Genomic DNA, 19,950 nt, shown 5'->3' with positions numbered 1-19,950 from the left:
CATATATAAGTTTTAGCCAGGGCGCTCAGCAGCCATGCCCATAGCCATGGCGCACCGGACAACCAACAACTTAATATAAATTACCCAAGTCACTTCCTTAAGCCTACCCAGAAAGTAACACCCTACTAGTGGAGGTCTTGATAATTAGTCAAGTCAGAGCCATATAGCTTAGAGCCACACTATATGTCTTAGGTGGCCGCTCCATAACTAAGTCCTTATGAAGGACAGAGACTAGTACGCTCGACAACCAGACCAACCACCAGTACCCGTTCCCCCTGTCACCACCACCATTACAATGCTCATAGGCATCCAACATCTCCATCACCGCAGTGACTGTTGTACAACATTTATTAAGCATCAAGTTAAGTAGAGACTATACTTTCATTATGTCATATGTGTAAGATAAGTAGAGCAGCTAAGCATAACTAATATACCCTAGTCTACCCATATACATCACCCTAGGAGTACAAGGAATGATAGATAAAGCTAGTTAGGTCCTTAAGGTTTGCATTTATTGGACAAATGTAATAAAGGTAAATGATATTAAATGTATAGGAGCAAAATGATCAAATGGTGTCTGCACTTGCCTTGATCAAACTCGGGTTGCTCAAACTCAGCGAGGTCTTGGCTATACACAACAATCATCACACAAAAGAGCAATACATGCAAGCAAGCAAACCCTATTAGGAACAGTACACCAATACAAGCAAAAATAGTAAACAAGTACATAAAAGTAATCTACGCGCGAGACGAAACTATAGGAATAAGAACCACCTAAATCGAAGTTAAAACGCGAAAGATATGGCTAAGATAAGTTACAGTGGCAAAAGTGTAATTGGAATAAACTAATTTCATAATTTAAATAATCTAAACTGAATTCTAAAAGCATTTTGGACTAAAAGCATACTCCCTCCGTCCCAAAAAGAGTGACGTTTTTTATTTTTAGAAATCGTGTTTGACCGTTCGTCTTATTCAAAAAATTTATGTAAATTATAAAATAAATAAATCATTAGTAAAATATCTCTAATGACAAAATAGGTCTTAACAAAATATATAATATTTATGTAAAATTTTGGAATAAGACGGATGATCAAACAAGATGTCTTAAATTCTAAAACAACACTCTTTTTGGGACAGAGGAAGTATATACCAATGGGCTCAGGGTCTATTCTGAGGACTGAGATCTAATTAATTTTGAACTAAACCGTTTTGAATAAAAACTAGGGGTCTTTTTGCAAAACGGCTAGGGTCGGTGGCGGGTGGCCGACTTGACCACCACATGGCGGGCCGTGATAGGCGGGTCCACGTCCCCGGTCGTGGACTGAGGAAGGCGACTGTGGTCCACCGGTCCATGGTGGACCAGGGCATCGGCGAGCGAGAGCTACAGCGGTGGAGCCATGGCTGGCGCCGGTGAGCTTGCGACGGCGGCGATGCGGGGTACGAGCGCAAGGCTGAAAGCCCTAGTTTGGTTTTGGATAATTGATGAAACCCTAGTACTAACCTCTATGCTAAGTGTGTGTAGACTTAATGAGGTTGGTACATGCCAAGTGATAGAGCAAGTGATGATCATGGTGATGATGGTGATGACTACAAGATGATCAAGTGCTCAACTTGGAAAAGAAGAAAGAGAAAAACAAAACCCTATGGAGATCAATGCAAAGATATTGCTTAGGGTTTTGGTTTTGGTGATCAAGACACCATAGAGGGTGTGATCACATTTAGGATAGATAGCCGTACTATAAAGAGGGGAATTCTTTGGCTAAGCGGTTATCAAGTGCCACTAGGTGTCATTGTTCATGTGCATGCATTTAGAACCTAGTGAGCTAACTTAACTCCTTCGAAGAAAATGTTTGTGAAAATGCTAACACACGTGCACTTGTTGGTACACACTTTGTGGTGTTGGCACACTTTGAGAAGGAGGTGGAGTTTGAAGGGTAGAGAGAGGATGGGTTTCGAGAAAATGAAGTGCATATTTTCTATTGCGCCGGTGGGAATTTTGGAGAAGTCGCGGGAGTGTTTCTCGCTGAGAAAACACTCAACGGACGCTGGCTTCTGGAGCACCGGACGCTGCGTCTGAGCGTCCGGTGCAGACAGTGCCTGGCCCAGTTAGGGTAAGGCACCGGACGATAGGCACCGGACGCTGGCTTGAGCGTCCGGTGGTGCGCGTCCGGTGTGCGGGCGTTTTGCGACCCTCTCTGCGCATGGGTCCGGTGAGCACCGGACGCTAAGGGTGCGTCCGGTGACTTGCGTCCGGTGACCCTGCAGTTTGCGGAGCTCTCTACGCATGAGTCCGGTGTGCACCGGACGCGTCCGGTGCTAACTTGCTCAGCGTCCGGTGCTCTGCAGGTTACCGTTAGACTCTGACACGCGGCTGATGTTGGAGCACCGGACGCTGGTGTTGAGCGTCCGGTGCCCCTTTAAGAGCGTTCGGTGACCCCGCAGTTTGCCCAGTAAAAGAGCGAACGGCTCTATTTGCTTGAGGGGCTATAAATACGTGTTTGGCCGGCTTGGGGCTTACACTCTTGGCATTCGAACATACTTAACATCCTTGTGAGCCTAAGCAAACACCTCCCACTCATCTCCTTCATAGATTAAACATCTTTGTGAGATTGGGAGTGATTCCAAGTGCATTTGCTTGAGTGATTGCATCTAGTGGCACTTGGGGATCGTTCTAGCTGCGGTTTTCTTGTTACTCTTGGTGGTTGCCGCCACCTAGATGGCTTGGAGCAGCGGAGGAGGATTGGCACGAGTTGGTGATTGTTCATGGCCATCTCCCGTGATTGTGAGGGGTCTTGTACCTTCCCCGGCGGAGAGCCGAAAGGTAACTCTAGTGGATTGCTCGTGTCATTGAGCTACCTCACTTGTGGGTAGGTTCTTGTGGTGTCCTAGTGAGGACGAGGTTCGTGCTACACCTCTTAGCCACCGAACCACCAAGTGTTGGTCGACACAACGGGGACGTAGCGTGCCGGCAAGCACGTGAACCTCGGGAGAAAAATTGGTGTCTCAATTGTGTTTGATTGGCATTCTCCCGGTGCTTGATTGTTTATATTGGTGATTGGTTCATCCCCTACACGGCGGTATAAATATCTCATCCTATCCTTTACTTACCGCAAACTAGTGTAATTAGTTTAGTTGCATACTTTGCCTTGTGTAGCTTAGTTCTCTAGTGTAACTTGTAGAGACTTAGTTCTTGTGTGCATAGTGATCATAGCAACTAGAATTGTTGGGTAGGTGGCTTGCAAACACCCCTTTAGAGCTAGAGCAAAAAGCTTCGCTTTGTTATTTACTAACTCCTTGCTCTAGTGAGTTTGTAGAATTTTTAAATAGGCTATTCACCCCCCCTCTAGCCATATTAGGACCTTTCAAAGGCGCATGGAGCAGCGGACTTGGTACATGCGGCGGCAGCAGCAGGGCATAGCCGAGGCGCGTGGGCCACGTGGTGGTGCGGAGCGGCCGCGACGGCGAAGCTTCGACGAGCGCGTGTGTCGCGAAGGGAGGGAAAGGGAGCGTGTTGAGCACATCTACGTGCCCATCGCGTTCTTGCGAAGCTCTGGGCGCGATTACCTTAGCGAGGAAGATGGCGAAGACGACGAGCGATGGCGGCCGAATCACGGCAAGCTTCGGGTGCTCGAACTAGGGCAAGCTTCGGGTGCGCGCAAGGTTAGGGTGGCACCTAGGGTTCAAAGGGGGCGCGGGGCGAGTGCAGCACCCTATTTATAGGCGCAGGTGATCCTTGGGGTGGGTGCTCATGGGCCCACGGCCCGAGACGGCGACGATGTCCTCCTCCTCCGAAACGGAGGTAGGGGATGACGGGTGGGTCCCACCCACAGGGCCCACTCATTAGCGGCGAGCAGAGAGGGGGTAGGGGTGTGCGCGCTGAAAGCTCAAGTTTGGTTTTGGTAATTAATGACACCAAGTTGCTAATGCCTTGTGTTTAAATGATTTGAGTTAGGCATAGCAACACATGTGATGAAGGTGCATGGTGGCATGGAAAGATGGCCACATGATCACAAAGGAATGAAGCATGAAGTGAAGATCATGGTGATAGACGAGGAGCAAAGTTATCAAGGTAAAGGTATAAACATAGGGTTTTACTTTTGCCGGTCTAAGATGAGTAGAGAAGTGATTGACCGGGTTTAGGATAGATAGCCGACTATCAAGAGGGGAAATCACGGTCATCTCTCGAATCAAGTGCTACTAGGTCCATATCTTGAGCATATGCATTAGGATCTAGTAAAGTGCTAACCTAACTCCTTTGGTAAAATATTTGTGAAAAGCTAACACACATGCACTTTGGTGGTGAACACTTGTTGGTGTTAGCACATTTGCAAAGGATGTGGAGTTCCTAGGGTTGAAAGGGGTTTGGGGGATTCGGCGCTTTTGAGAAAAATAAGTGTATATTTTCTATTGCGCCGGTGGGAAATTTGGAGAAGTAGCGGTACTGAGAAACACTCACCGGACGCAGTGCGCGGAGGCACTGAACGCTGGCCTGAGCGTCCGGTGTGCTGTTAGTGCTTGGCCCTGTTAGGGTTGACCACCGGACGCACTGCACCGGACGCAGGGTGTTCCCTGTTCATGCGTACGGTGTGGCCTGACTTTAGCAGAGGGTGTCTGACTGAGAGCACCGGACGCTCTACGTGCGTCCGGTGTGAGGGGGTTTTGCAACCCTCTCTGCGCACGAGTCCGGTGAGCACCGGACCGTCCGGTGCTTCGAGTCCGGTGAGTTCTGAGTTTTACAAACTCTCTGCACACGAGTTCGGCGAGTACTGGACGCGTCCGGTTCTCACTTGGTCGCGTCCAGTGGTCCGCAGGTGACCGTTAGAGTGACGCGCGAGATTCAAAGGAGGACACGTGGCCAACCCTAGAGCACCGAACGCAGGGGGTCGAGCGTCCGGTGTACCCTGCTGAGTGTCCGGTGCCCCCGAAATTTGCCTAGTGAAAGTGGCCAACGTCTCTTTTTGTTGAGGGGGCTTATAAATAGAAGGTGGCCGGCTTTGGGAGGTTCTCTCTTGCATATTTTTGAATACTTGAGGCATACATTGAGCTAGAGAACACTCTTTCCACTCATCTCCTTGCTTGATTGCTAATTTTAGTGAGATTGAGTGAGATTCAAGCGCATTGCATTGGGAGTTGCATCTAGTGGCACATGATCCTTGAGTTTGTTGTGGATTTCTTGTTACTCTTGGGTGTTTCCCGACGGCCTAGACGGCTTCGAGCAGCGGAGGTGTTGAGCTCGTGATTGGAGATTGTTTCGAGCTTCACCAAGTGATTTGTGAGGGATTCTTGAGCCTTCCCTGCGGGAGATCGCAATTGGCTACTCTAGTGGATTGCTCGTGGCTTGGAGGATCCCTATCTTGTGAGTGGATGTGCGGCACCCGCTGAGGGTTTGGCTTTGGATTGCCAATTAGCTCACGATCCATCAAGTGGGTGTATCGCCACAACGAGGACTAACTTGCCGGGAAGCAAGTGAACCTTGGTAAAAAATCTTGTGTCGTCTCTTGCCGAGAATTATCTATTGTGATTGTGATTGTGAGTGATTGGTTGGATATATCTCTACTCTACAACGTTGGTATAACAATCACACTTCTCTCCTTTACTTACTTGTATACCTTGCTAGTTGTTTAGCTTGTTTAGTATAGTCTTCTTGTTTAGGAGTGTAGTTAGCCTTCTCTTGTTGTTGTGTTTTAGTGTTTAGCCTTGTATTAGTTGTATAGGTGGCTTGCATAGCTTAGTTGAGCTAGTGCTAGAATTGTTTCATCATTTGTTTTACTAATCAACTTGTCTAGTTGAGTTTGCAGAGAATTTTAAATAGGCTATTCACCCCCCTCTAGCCATTTGGACCTTTCAGCGCGGGAACTGAGCCGAGGGTGCTGGGCCGGCTGCTGCGCTGCGGGCCAGGAAAAGAAGAAAACATCCCAAGTTAAAAGAAAAACCTTCTCCTTTTTATTTAAACCTGATTTTGACTACAAAATGGCTTCAAACAAAAATTTGCACGAGAAGTAAACACACTAGTCAAACAAAAAAATTATGTAGCAGCATGAATGCAACATTGCAAGTTTTCTACCTTATATTTAATTTCAGTTATTTTTATAAATCATTTAATAAATGCTTAAAATGCCAAACTCTACTGGATTTAAATTAAATTCAAATTCAAATTTTGAAATGCAGATTCGGAGTGTTATAGCATAGGTTTTATTCTTGCTCTTAAGGATATTAATCTTAATGTGCTAGCTTGTGTGTGTTACAAATTTCATATGTTAAGGTTTATCACTTTAAATTTTTAGAGCTCAATTCATCGTCCTCTTGGGCCATTTGGTTTTACACCCACATGGATAGGTAAGGATCACAAATTGTAGGTCATAATTAGTGGATTCATACAATTATAAATTCTACTTAATCAAATCAAAGGATCAATCTAATAAACTAAGGTCATAAAGCCGTAAAATCACGCTATAGATTCACAAATTTTGACAACTATGGCCAGAGAGCACTAGTTCAAGGTCATAGTGAACATAATCTTAATGTTCAACAAACATCACTGCGTGTGACTTACATTTCAGAATAAATATCATGTTGATTTTGACTTTAACTCAAACTGCAATTACTATGTGTTTGGTTGCAAGGTCGAAGAGAGATTGGCTAGTTTAGTCCCTCTTTCACATGTGTTTGGTTTGAAGACAATAATTGATAGGGTTATTCCGTAGAGGAATATACCCTAAGATGTAGGTTCACCCTGTCCCCGTAAAACATAGGTTTGTGGGTCTCTTTTTGTTGTCTTCATAAGTCCTTCGTTCCATCCTCCTCTCGGGCAACAAGTTCTTGAGGTCGGTCACCTATAGTAGCAACACAACATCACTTTGCCTCAAGTCTAGCTCGATGATGTGGCGCTCTAGAGCCAGCACTAAAATCAACCTAGTCCATGTTCCACCCTAGGCGATAGTGCCATGGAGGATTGGAGGTTGAGGCAGAGGAGTCTTGGCGGCTAAGGTCAGGGCAGAGGAAGCTAGACAGCTGAGGTTAGGCATTAGCGTGGCTGGCGTCATGGTTCAGGGTAACGAACTACCAACAAGGAGACACAGTTCGGCGTGAAGTTCATAAGGCTCATGAAGAATCGAGGGGAAAAGAAGTATCAAGTGATGAACGTGGGATATACCATATATGAGAGGATGACAGGTGCCCCCCTCTCCCCCCGTCCGGGCAGCTGACAAATAGCCCGACTGATCCCACTTGCCTAAAATCACCTCCAACCAAATACAAAACATGATGGGCCTATATCCTCAACAAAACACAAAATGGTATCGCTCTATTCTAAAAAAATCAAGGATGTTACCAGAACGTCCCCAAACAATAAAAAATGTTTCAGCTGGTTGCAGCTTGCAATAATAAGATAACAATTCAACAGCAATCTGTGTTTTAACCTTTCAACAGAGCATGATACCCTCCTGAAACTTATACCCTTTTTCTGTTCTTTATACTGGTAACTATGACTATTGTCTGCACGAATACAACCACCCTTGGTCGCATACTTGCTTACTATAAGACATGCTTTTAAACACTACATTTGTGCTAGCACAATGAGTGCTTCTACGATATGAATACTGCAGAATCATATAGATTGTATGGCCAGCTCAGACAGACCAAACCCTTGCCCCAGTTTGCCTACACTAGATCATTGCTTTACCAGGAGCTCACAGCAGCAGCCCTGCCCCAGTAAATTAACATGAAAAGATATGGCACTATGATTCTCTCCACATTGAATGATGTCAAGCTGGCTATTCTCTCCAATGCCTTGACCAGAAGCCCTTCTTTCTTGTTGGTTCACTCCCTGAAACTGGTGTTGATGGTTGAGAACCAGTGGAGAAATGCCTCCTCAAAAACGGACGACTAAACGTAGCCTTCATGCTAGAACTTGTGCCAAACCTGGGTTCTCTCTTAACTTTCTTCTGGTGCTTAAAGCTCCCATCAAGATCAGTATCAGCCATATTTTTCGATGTCTTGCTTTTAACCTTCAGTTCCATCTTTTCAAACAGTTTTGTTGTACATGCCTCACCATGGGTGCATACAGGACAAGGAGGATCATATTTCTCACTTTCTGCAGTAATACTATCTAAACAATTTGCATGATATGCATGACCACAGAATAAAACTGCAACTACTGCCAGTTCATGACCGTTACATGAAGACCGCTCCTTTAATAGCCTCGAACATAGCTTGCATACCTCTTGGCCAGGGGAGAGTGCACTGGGATGTGAACCAATTGATCTTGATGTTTTACTAGCATTGGAGCAAAGGAGCTCATTGTCAACAGACCACCTATCTCTTTCAGTTGTGGCCACCAAATCAGAGGGTGTGCGAGTTGACCATCCATCAGATGTTTCACCTTGCAACTGCCCTGCAAACATATCATTGCTACAGGCAGAAAGCTTGGAGCTTGATGGCCTTTCTGCAGAGCTGTTTCCAATTAAAAGTTTAAGGGATGGAATGTTTACATCCAAGCTCTGCCTGTATAGTTGATGCCCAGGCAATTGGGTTGCTTCCTTTGTCGAATTTGGGTCAATGCAAATAGAATGACTTCTAGAGGAGGAAGGATCTTCTGAATCTGCCTTCGGTACAAGGGGAAGTGTTGAAGGAAGAGACTCTGATGTCTTTGTATCTGAAGCAACAGTTACTATGTCAGGGGCTTTAGAAGACTTAGCCTGCACAAAAAGGTGAAACAGCAATGGAAATAATCATTAGAAACGATTGCATAGCTCAATAATCACATCTACTAATTTGGAAAATGAGAATGATATGAGACTGCACAAATGCACCGTACCACATACCTCAAGAGTTGGATTGGCTGCAGTAGACTGATGTGCTGAAAACATGAAAATAGATATCAATAAAGAATGATCCATTTCTCCCGTGCATAGCTGTTTATTCCCATAGGCAACAGAACCTCGGCAGGCTGGTTATTTTTCACTATGGGTTTAGCTTATGATATGTTTGAACTGCAAGTTTGATAATTTAAGGTATCAAGATATGTGGTATTTGAGTTTTTATCATTTTAGCATACACTGAGAAAAAAAATGACTTGACTCATGGAGAAGAACAAGAAACACAAAATTAAGCAATGAGGAAATCAGCTTCATTTCATTGTAGCATGCATGTAATCCTATTCAGACAGTATATACCCATAAACTCCTTTTTTTGTGGAAGTACATACCCATAACCATTCAGTCAGTAATATGAAATCCATGCAATTTGACACATTGTATTCAGACAGTGCATGGAAAGGGAACACAGGACAGGAGTAAATACTAAGCACAAGACAAAGAAGTATTTCAAGCCTATACCTGGAGGATCAAATTTTGAGAGCTTGGATGCTTCCATCTTTTTGTCAGATTTTTGCCACTTGACCCTGCGGAGAACATCAGAACGACTATCCCCACTGTTATGGCCTTCAGTTGGTGCAATGAAACTATTCTTTACTTCTAGATGAATGTTTCCACTACTTTGATTAGAGAACACAGTACTGTTCTCCATTATATCCTCTATGTGTGTACGGTTGTCCCACCGGAAGCTCCATGATGGCGAGTGCCTTACCCGGTATGTAGAAACTTCAATTGGGGCCATACATGGCTGAGAATTTTCCTTGGCAGCTATGCAGCAATTAGCTCCCATATTTATTACAGAAAAGAAGTCAACGTCCTTTATAGACAATCTTAATCAAATCTCAGAAATTCACCATGTGATCAGAAATTGCTAGTCATACTGTCAAACATAACATGCTGCCAGTCCCAAGGTGACACTGCAAAATAATGAAAACCATCTCATATTCATGATGAAGCAAAGGAATTACTCCAAGAAAGCAATAGCAGAAGTGAGGGCATTATTAGCTATATACTAAAAGGTCTTGAAACTTTCCTTGTTGGCACAGCATTAAAAAGTGAAAGCAACCTTAACAAGGAACCAACGAGCATCAGAAATAAGCTTACTTAATACAGTACAAAGTAGGCAAAGTGTTAGACTTTCTGTTAAACTTTGTGAGAGATGAATTACTAGGTAGGGAGTAATTGCCTTGCAATATATATGAGATTCCCCGTCACATCGAATATTGCGGCACATGCATGAAGCATTAAATATAGACGAAAACAAAAACTAATTGCACAGTTTACCTGTAAATCGCGAGATGAATCTTTTCAGCCTAGTTAGTCCATGATTGGACAATAATTATCCAATAAAAACGGAAGTGCTACAGTACCCAAAACCCAAAAAATTTCGAAACTGAACAAGGCCTCAGGCATCCACTATTGGCTAAGTTTGTTTGAGACTGAGTCAATTATAGTTTCTTGTTCTAGATTGGTTTGGTTAGCAAGTTTGTTAGGGTCAGCTCTATACCTATGAGATCGACATAACTGTTGAGATTAAGCAAGAATAAATGTTGAGGAAGGGTGAGTTCAGTTTATCTCTGCCATTCCCATCTACTATAACCGACCATCCAGCCATAACACATGAACTTGTAAACCACTAATAATCATCTCGGCGAAAGGGCCACTAGCTGAGTTGGTTAGGTGGCTTGAGTAGCACTACCTCATGTCCTGGGTCCTACTCCCCGTGGGAGCGAATTTTCAGGCTGGGAATTTAAAAAATCCCCTCGTCTGTTCCACGCCAAAGCACAGATTTAAGGCCCGGCCCCAGTCGTGGTCGTTCTCACATGGGCTACGGTGCCGATGTGTATGAGTGGGGCCAGGGTATGGGGGTTTGCTTGACCTGTGTGATAAGGTCTTCTTCTTAATGCAATGCCTAGGGGCTGTCTTACACTCTTACTCTTACCCCCTACAGGTCGAGTTTTAATAATCATCTAGCATTTGGGGAAATTAAGTTTAGCTTTGTTTAGTTCAATAGATCATAAAATTCAGAGAATTGATTGGGGGAATGATTTTCTGAAGGTAAGTGTATCATGTGGACAAGAGAACCAGTAGCATACCACGCTCCGCGACCTCGTACCTCGACCCCATTGTCCCAGAAACTTTGTGACTATGGTTTGAAGTACTCCTACGGGAGATAACATTTTAAATCTTATGAACATAGGAGCACTGTCAAGCACCACTGAAGTTAAAAATGAAAGACATACACTAGGAGCTAACCATTTGAATATAATACAAACTCCTAAAAAAATTACATTGAAAAAGATTCTCACATATAATTAATGGGGGGTGAAAATGTTAAGGAGCTTAACAATAGCAAGTGAATCCATGGAAGGCAACATCAGGTAGCCATGCCTGACATATCCCAAAACTAAAAAGGACCTACCTCTCCAGACAATACATAAGCATCTTTGGTAGATAATTATGTATGTATGTGTATGTCAAATCAAGAATTGTGGAAACCACAAGTGTGGATAGCAAGAACAATCACGTATTCAGGTATCAGGCGCATAACTGCATAAGGTACACCAAATGTACGAAGCTTCTTTTGTACAATTACAAGCAGGCGCGGACCCAGTAAAGGACATGTGTGTACACATGTACACCCAATAATTTTTGCAAAGCAATCGAAGTTTGTTTAGTTCGCAAAAATTTTCAAGATTCCCCGTCACATCGAATCTTTGGTCGTATGCATGGAGCATTAAATATAGATGAAAATAAAAACTAATTGCACAGTTTATCTGTAATTTGTGAGATAATCTTTTGAGTCTAGTTACTCCATAATTGGACAATGTTTGTCAAATAAAAACGAAAGTGCTACACAGTAGCCAAAAACTGAATTTTTTTGCGAACTAAACAAGGCATTAGTAGGCATATACATGCATATACACCTGTAATTAGATTCAGATCGGATTACAAATAGTATGTTAGGGTTTGGGCGCACGATTTTTTTTACCTATGAATTACGTTGAGGTTTGGGAGCACGGTTTCGCACAGCAGGAAGGGAGGACCAAGGGGAGGGAATACCTAGTGTTTTGGTGGTGCTCGTCGCCGGGCGAAGTGGCCAGTGGCGAAGTAGGACAGCTGCGACGGTCGCAGGGACACCGGGGCTGCAGAGGGCGGACGCCGTGCCGGAGATGGTCGCGAGGATGCTGGGCCCCAGGTGGTGCTCGACTGAGCGCAGTCTCCTCCGGCCTCCGGGTTGCGGCGCGGCGAGCGGATGCAGAGATCGGCCGCGGGCGAGACGAGTCCAGGCGGTGGGCCAAGGGACGTGCGGGCAAGGGCAATTTAGTCCAGCTTACGTTTCTTGTGGCCAACTTCACAGGAACTCGGTTAAGAATCATGAAATTGCATAAAAGATGGTTGTTTCATCAGAATCAGAAATTGTCTCATCTCACATCAGAATCATTTCTTTTATTATGGTAGTATAACATAATATCTCTTATTTCAAACTACAATAGGTTTTCGCCATTCAAGTTGTTTGGATGCACATACTTTTTACAATCGGATACCACTAATCCTTTATACAACAACGTTTTCTTTAAGGCTCGTAACCAATACGGACCGTTTATGTAGCTACAGCACATGCTGGTCAGCGTACCATGATAATGGTGAAACAAAAGAGAGAAAAGAGAAAAGAGGAAGAAAATACAATTTAATTTAAAAATTATAAATACAATAATATATTCTGGAGATGTGTGAAATTATATTATCACGTTTTTAATATTGTGAATAGTAATGATACATCTTTCCAGACCGTGATTCTTTGAATGGTATGTATCCAATTTATAACCCTAAAAAATACTATGTAGTATCATAAGTGATCCGCCTAGACATTCTCTAATGTCCTATACATCAACATATATTATTATCTTATTGAATAAATAAAAACAAAAAAATATGAACTTAAAGTTATATAGAAATAGAAATGTTAAAAAAAAACATAGCCCACCTTACCTATTTCACCTTATCCTCTCTGACAGAAGTCAACACTCTATCTAACCTTATCCATCCATCTCTTACAATGTCTCCTCTCGTCCACGCCTCTCACCTGTCGACGTTGCCTCTATCTTCTTCAAGCTACTATTATTGCCTATGCATCCTCGTGCCCATCGTCTCTGTCCGTCCTCCTCCCACCATCCGCTTGTTGCCTCCAGTTGCACCCGTAGCGTGCCTTCCTTCTGGCCGAGCCTGCCGCTAGCCTCCTCCAGGCGCGCTTTGTTGCCTCTGCTGCCACCTATCGTCCCTTCCTCAATCAACACTGCCTTGGATCTGGAGCACGCCGCCTATTCTCCATCTAACCCCTTAGGTAAGACGGTGCCCCTCTGACTAGTGCATAAGCGTAACTAGACGAGCACCCTATGGAACATTGGGGCGAGCTCAGCCGCGAGGAGAGAAGAGGCAGCCACAACCCTCTGCAGATGATTGAGAGTAGAAAGAATCAACTAAGGAGAGAGAAAAAAGAAAGTAGAAAGACTATAGGCTAAGAGATGGATCTACATGTCAAGTGTGTCATCTCATATTTTTGTTAACAAATTTCAAGAGCATCATGTGTATCTAAAGGAGTGATGTTCATATAAAAAATGTAGGATACGAAGGAAGTGTAAAACTTGTCATTAGGGTAGGAGGTCAAGATGGCAAAACATAAAAGATTAAATGCTAGTGCAAAAGATGTCGATGCATATTTGTGAAACTTTCTAGATAAATACTAAATATACATAAGACATGTTTGTCATGTTTCGTAGCAAAAACTAGGATACTTAGGTCTAGATATTCTTGTATGATAAAACTAAAAAATATATAAATATTACAATTGGCGCATACGGTACATCAATTTACAATGGCGTGTCAGCATAACCATGAGAATAGTGATGCGAAGTTAGGGCCTCAGGGGCGGCCCTAGTAAATGACATGGGATTACACTTGTACACCAAGTAATTTTTGCAAAATAAATTGAAGTTTGTAGGCAAATATACAATTATAATTAGATCAGATCCGAATATAAATAGCTAAATAGGTTAAGTTAGGGTTCAGGTACCCGGTTTCACAAGTAGGAATGGATGGAAGAGAAAAGGTGGACATACCTATGGGTGCTCGTCGCCGGCGAAGGACGCAACGAAGACCTGGCAAAGGGAATGACGAAGACTTAGGCATAGGGCATTGGCGGTCGACCAATTGCCTCATGAGAGAGCGGAGCCGGGTGAACAGGAGAAGAAATGGCGGGGGTGAAGTCTGAGCGTTTCTTTCCAATTTGACCTTTTTCGTAAAAACTTTTTTTACAAATAGGCCTTCAAGAAAACTGGTTCCAATGTTCGGTGTGTATAGCCGAGATATATGGATCTGCATCTGTATAATCGCGTCCTTATTCTTCGTCTAAAACCAAACCTGCCACGTTGGTGCCAACATGTTAAGTCAAACTTAGTGTATAGCATACGTACAATCTAACAAATACACACATTGAAGATTTCATGAAAAAACATCGAAAACGAATATGTATCACCGAGTTTGATTAGATTCACAATAATTTTGCATGTGTGTTACATAATTTTGTTGAGCGGTGCTCATGCTACTGATAATAAACTAGCATTTTCCGTTGATTTTAATTAAGCTTGGCTCCTTACATCAAATAAATTCCAAAACACATAATAAGGGACTATTTAGTAGAGCTCTAGATTCTAAGTCTCTGTGAAAGCTAATTTTTTTGATAGAAGTGATTCTATGGCTGAAAGTGGTTTTCTTTCATTCTTTAGCATAAACACTTAAAATCATGATAGAGAATTACTTCACTGAATCTAATAAGCAACTTTTTCAACACCTAGCTTCTTAGTATATTCCATAGAATCACTTCGCAGAATCAACAAATAACCATTTAAATTTGTTTGACAGAGCTTTTGCTTGATTTAGCAGAGAATCGGCTCTAAGAGTTTTACCAAACAGAACCTAAATACTAGTTCCATAAAGGATTAATCTCAAATGAGAAATTACATGATGTTGACATGACTTTCGTGTGCAATGTGAAGAAAGGGGAAGACAAGCCACACGCCACACGCTCGCACATATATATGCTACCCGTGCACAGGCTCAGGGCCTCAGGTGGCTGATCCATGACATGAGTGGTGTGACATCTACGAAGATTTTAGAGGTCTAAGTTCACCCTAAAAATAAAAAACTTTTTAAGATTTCTCGTCACATCAAATCTTAAAGCACATGCATGAAGCATTAGATATAGGCTTTGTTTAGTTCCAGGGCCGTCTCTATAATTTTAAAGGCCTTTGTGCAAGCAAAAGGATAAGGCCCATCAATTTTTTTATATGTCAAATATATAAAATATATAGTACAACAAAAAAGAATTAATTTTCACCATATATTTTAGTTTTATAAAAGGTAGCTATAGTACAACAAATAAATAAATAGAATAGAATTAGAAATTTAGATAACAAAATTGGTGAAGTCTCGATCGGCTATGCTCTTGGTCTTCCTGCTTTAGTGTCTAATAGTGACATCGTGTGCGGACATGTGGGTGTGGTGTTAGCGTGTCATGGAGCCACATCGTTCCATTGGACGATTGGACAATAGGACAAGAAGACGATAAAGAGGACCATTGATCTGCTCAACTAATCGATATGGAGCAACACCAGCAATAGGTGGATGTGGACGACGTGATGATTAATGAATTTCTTTTTTAATTAACTAATGGATTTCTATAGTGTCGGTATAAGCCTCCAAAAAATTAGACAAATCTATATACTAAATATTATACATATTACATATATATTTATAGGCCCCTTAGCGCCGTGGGCCTCCGGCCGTCGCACTGGCTGCCCACCCCCTAGAGGCCCTGTTTAGTTCACAAAAAATTTTGTTTTTTGCTGCTGTACATTTCGTTTTTATTTGACAAACATTGTCCAATCACGGAGTAACTAGGCTCAAAAGATTCATCTCACAAATTACAGGTAAACTGTGCAGTTAGTTTTTATTTTCGTCTATATTTAATGCTCCATGCATGCGACCAAAGATTCGATGTGACGGAGAATATTGAAAATTTTTACGAACTAAACAAGGCCATAGGCGAAAATAAAAACTAATTGCACACTTTGCCTGTAAATTACGAGATGAATCTTTTGAGCCTAGTTAGTCTATGATTGAATAATATTTGTCAAATAAAAATGAAAATGCTATAGTGCCGAAATCCAAAATCTTTTCGGAACTAAACAAGGCCTAAACTCAAAACAAAAATAGCTGTCGTGTGCAATTATTATCATAGTTATTAGGACTATATCGGATATTGAACTACTCAACTTCTCAGTTCATGTTTTGTTTGGTACAATTGATTCTACCGCTGGCTCAACACTATTGAAACACATGGATATCTATACCAAAATAAAGAACACGGGCAATTTCTCACAGATGAAAACCTTTTCTCAGTGCCCTCCCTGTATCTACGCCATTAGGGCAGTTCCAATGACAATTAACAAGCAATTTCTATCTCTATTAATTATGTTGCCAATTCACTATCTCTACTATAATTGAAATCTTCTCCAGCCAAATCCCTCCTGTAAGATCAACGACTTGCAGCACATATTCTACAGATTTAACGGCCCAGATTAGAAGTATGATCACGACCTTACACACCCTCAGCCTCGCGTCAATCACACATCACACAAATTCACCACGCCTGCGGCTCCGTCGCCCGCCACGAGCGCGACCGCAGCTCACCCGGCCGCCGCTACACACCCCGGTGCTGCGTCGCCCGCCGCGCCCGCCGGAGCTGCGCCAGTCCGCTCGCCCGCTCGTCCTCACAGCACGCTGCCCGACCATCGCCCGCCACCCACCGCCTGGCGCGCCTCCCGCCGCGAGCGTGGCCGCAGCTCACCCGGCCGCCGCTGCTCGGCCACCGCCCGCCGCCCGGCGCAACGCCGGCCACAAGCGCGACGCCCGACACGTGTGCGGCTCCGTCGCCCGCCGTGAGTGCGGCCGCAGCTCACCCGGCCGTCACTGCCCGCCCCGGTGCTGCGCCACCCGCCGCGCTCGCCGGAGCTGCGCCAGTCCGCTCGCCCGCCCGTCCTCGCAGCGCGATGCCCGACCATCGCCCGCCACCGCCCGCCGCTCGGCGCGCCGCCGGCCACGCGTGCACCTACCGACGCGCGTGCGGCTCCGTCACCCGCCGCGAGCGCGGCCGCAGCTCACCCGGGCGCCGCTGCCCGCCCCAGTGCTGCGCCGCCCGCCGCGTCCACCAGAGCTACGCCAGTCCGCTCGCCCGCCCGTCTTCGCAGCGCGCTGCTCAACCATCGCCCCCACCCACCGCGAGCGCGGCCGCAGCTCACCCTGCCGCCGCTGCTCGGTCACCGCCCGGCGCGCCGCCGGCCACAAGCGCAACGCCCGACGCCGGTGCTAGAGCCGCGAGACCGTCGTCGTGCTCTGTCCGTCCGTCGCCGTAAATGGAGAGAAGGGCATCTATGCAAATAGAAACTTTTACCGTGTTCACTTTGTAAAACTAGAGAGAAAAGTTTTCTGATTTGAGTTTGATTAATTACGAGAAAGTTTTGTGTTCATTTTGCAAATAGCCCCAGAAAAAAAACACGCTTATGGTGATTTTACCAAGTTAGAATACTATAAATCGTTGGAGAGAGATCTTTTTTTTGACTTGCCAAATAAAATAGCGACTTGCTAAAACTAATGATTGCCAAATAAATCTTCATATCATAGCAGTAAAGGGGGTGGCTGCTGCTTTCTTGACCATGGTGGCATAGCAAACGAATCCCATATCAACTTGAGATTGTTCCATGTTGCATTTGATTGTTCCATCTATTTTATCTTCCATAGTTCCTGCTTCAGATTAGTAAAGAAGTAATATCTTGTCAATGGCTTTAATATTTGCATGAGTTTGTTCATGTAGTATGTTATTTCACTTGAATAAGAGAACCAAATTGATGTGAGAATAGATGAGACTCATTAGCTTTTTTCAGTCTAATTCACCAGATTGTCACATCAATTTATCAAGACTTGGAATGGTCTCAGTTTGAGTATTTGTGCGATACAATTATACAAATTGCTTATAGTAAAATATTCTATCTGATGACTGCTAAGTTTTGACATAGTAAATGTGTTCCTGAATTACAAAAGTTGGTGCTAATTTAGTCTTCAGTATTCAGACCTTAATTTGTGGTTTTGCTCCTGGTTCAGTATTCAAGACTGAAAATTTCTTGAAACTTTGATGAACTTGGCAGATAGTCCTACCAGCGTGAGCACCAGCCAAAAATAGAGAGAATATAATGTTACACACTAACTTTATATGCACCCTTAATTTATGATGAGAGAATAAATAAATTCTATCTATATGTTCTCCCATCTGGAGAAGTTTTGTACAATGATCTAGACCATCTCAAACTTCTAAATTATAGGAGTATTTTAATTTTCCTTTAGCCTTGTGTATAATTTAGTGTTTGCTTGTCTTCTTGGCATTGCGTGATAGACTGAAGATAGGTGCCTGATTTTGTGAGGCATTTTTTGTTTTATTCCTTTAAAATTTTGTTTTTCTTGCTTGTTTGTCCAATAAGGCAGTATACACCTACACTAACTACAATCAAGTATCTCAATTTTTATGGACTTGTTACCAAGATTACAAGACAAATGATGGGCATTTGTAGATCAGTTGTGTTTCTCAACTTTTCTACATAGCATTTGTTAAAACCAAATATATGTTCCCAAATGAAGTACCGTAATTTTTATATAGACTTTTTTTTTTAGTGGGGTAAGTTTGTTTTTTAATTTTATGATTTATTTTAATTTTGTAATTTTTTCTAAATGTTACCGTAGCGTTAGCACGGATAATATACTAGTTTTGTTAATGTGACAGTAGAATTAATGAAGGGAGAGAGCGCAAACCGAAGAAATCGTTTCTCCCCTAAGAAACCACGTCTACACTCGCAACGACACCGATGGAAACGCCAAAAACGCCGTGGGGAGAAATCACCCGTTTCTATCAGCATTGATGGGGATGAGTGCGCCAGCGGTGGTGGCCTGCTTCGCGTCTCGGCCTTTCCTTCGCTTATCCCGCGCACATGGACATACGCTCCTCCCTTTTCCCATGATCACGTGATGGCTTCTGGAGAACTAAGGTGACGTGATGGTTTCAGTACATGTGTAACCCGAAACCTGATGGCATTTAGAGACCTCGGCCTTGTTTAGTTCCCAAAAAATTTGTAAAAAAATTCAGATTTCTCGTCACATCAAATCTTGCGGTGCATGCATGAAGCATTAAATATAGATAAAAATAATAACTAATTGCATAAATTACCTATAATTTGCGAGACGAATCCATTGAGCCTAGCTAGTCTATGATTAGATAATATTTGTCAAATACAAACGAAAGTGCTATAGCGTCTATTTTGCAAAATTTTTTGGAACTAAACAAGACCTTTTGAAGTGCATGTGCAACGCATATGGACATGCCACCTTACTATTTTATTTTACATATGATGCATTATCGCCGGTTTGCTATTATTAATTAATGTATAGTTCTGGAAATATATATGGGTTTTGCTATGCCATTGTGTTGATTTGCTGGCTGTCAGCTACCGGAGATTGATGACAAATTTTGATGGTTCTTTGCAACTGTCACTTTGGCCTTTAGTCCCTCCGAGAAGAGGCTTTAGCTCCGGATTCCAAGTCGGGACTACGCTTCCGGGATTAAAAGCTCCTCTTTAGTCTCGGTTCTATGCACCGGAGCTAAAGCCCCACCCTTTAGTTCTGGGCGGTATTACCGGCCGGGATTGAAGGATGCTGCCAGCGGTGCCACGCAGCAGCACCCTTTAGTCCCGGCTGGTAGTACCGCCTGGGACTAAATGCCCTTTGTTTTTTCTTTTTCTTTTTTCTTTTCAGTGCTGTTTTTTAGTTTTGTTTATTTATACAATAGGGTTTCCAATATGTATTCTTTGCTACTAATATATATATATATATATATATATATATATATATATATAGAAGTTGTTCTCTAAATCTATTACTGCACAAGTTGTACTTCATCATCTAAAGATCTACA

General features: G+C 43.2%; 2 protein-coding genes across 3 annotated transcripts; one reads left to right on the top strand and one right to left on the bottom strand.

Moving 5' to 3' along the window:
* On the bottom strand, positions 7,327 to 12,223 carry LOC8085815. 2 transcript variants are annotated; one of them, XM_021457454.1, is made up of 5 exons: positions 11,937 to 12,222; positions 9,586 to 9,790; positions 9,336 to 9,400; positions 8,823 to 8,857; positions 7,327 to 8,696 (listed from the first exon to the last, which is right to left on the bottom strand). In XM_021457454.1, exons 3-5 carry the CDS (start codon positions 9,370 to 9,372, stop codon positions 7,773 to 7,775), a joined length of 996 nt encoding a protein of 331 aa, XP_021313129.1. In that variant the 5' UTR covers positions 9,373 to 9,400; positions 9,586 to 9,790; positions 11,937 to 12,222; the 3' UTR covers positions 7,327 to 7,772. The 2 variants fall into 2 exon arrangements, with proteins under 2 accessions (XP_021313129.1, XP_002455395.1); XM_002455350.2 differs by having other exon boundaries at positions 9,336 to 9,790; positions 11,937 to 12,223.
* On the top strand, positions 10,697 to 17,347 carry LOC110433621 (transcriptional regulatory protein AlgP-like). The gene is made up of 2 exons (XM_021456112.1): positions 10,697 to 10,733; positions 16,548 to 17,347. The coding sequence occupies exons 1-2, from the start codon at positions 10,697 to 10,699 to the stop codon at positions 17,345 to 17,347; spliced, it is 837 nt and encodes a 278-aa protein (XP_021311787.1).

This window comes from Sorghum bicolor, chromosome 3 (genome assembly GCF_000003195.3).
Source record: "Sorghum bicolor cultivar BTx623 chromosome 3, Sorghum_bicolor_NCBIv3, whole genome shotgun sequence".
NCBI classification, from domain to species: domain Eukaryota; kingdom Viridiplantae; phylum Streptophyta; class Magnoliopsida; order Poales; family Poaceae; genus Sorghum; species Sorghum bicolor.
This window is presented reverse-complemented; position numbering and strand designations above follow the sequence as displayed.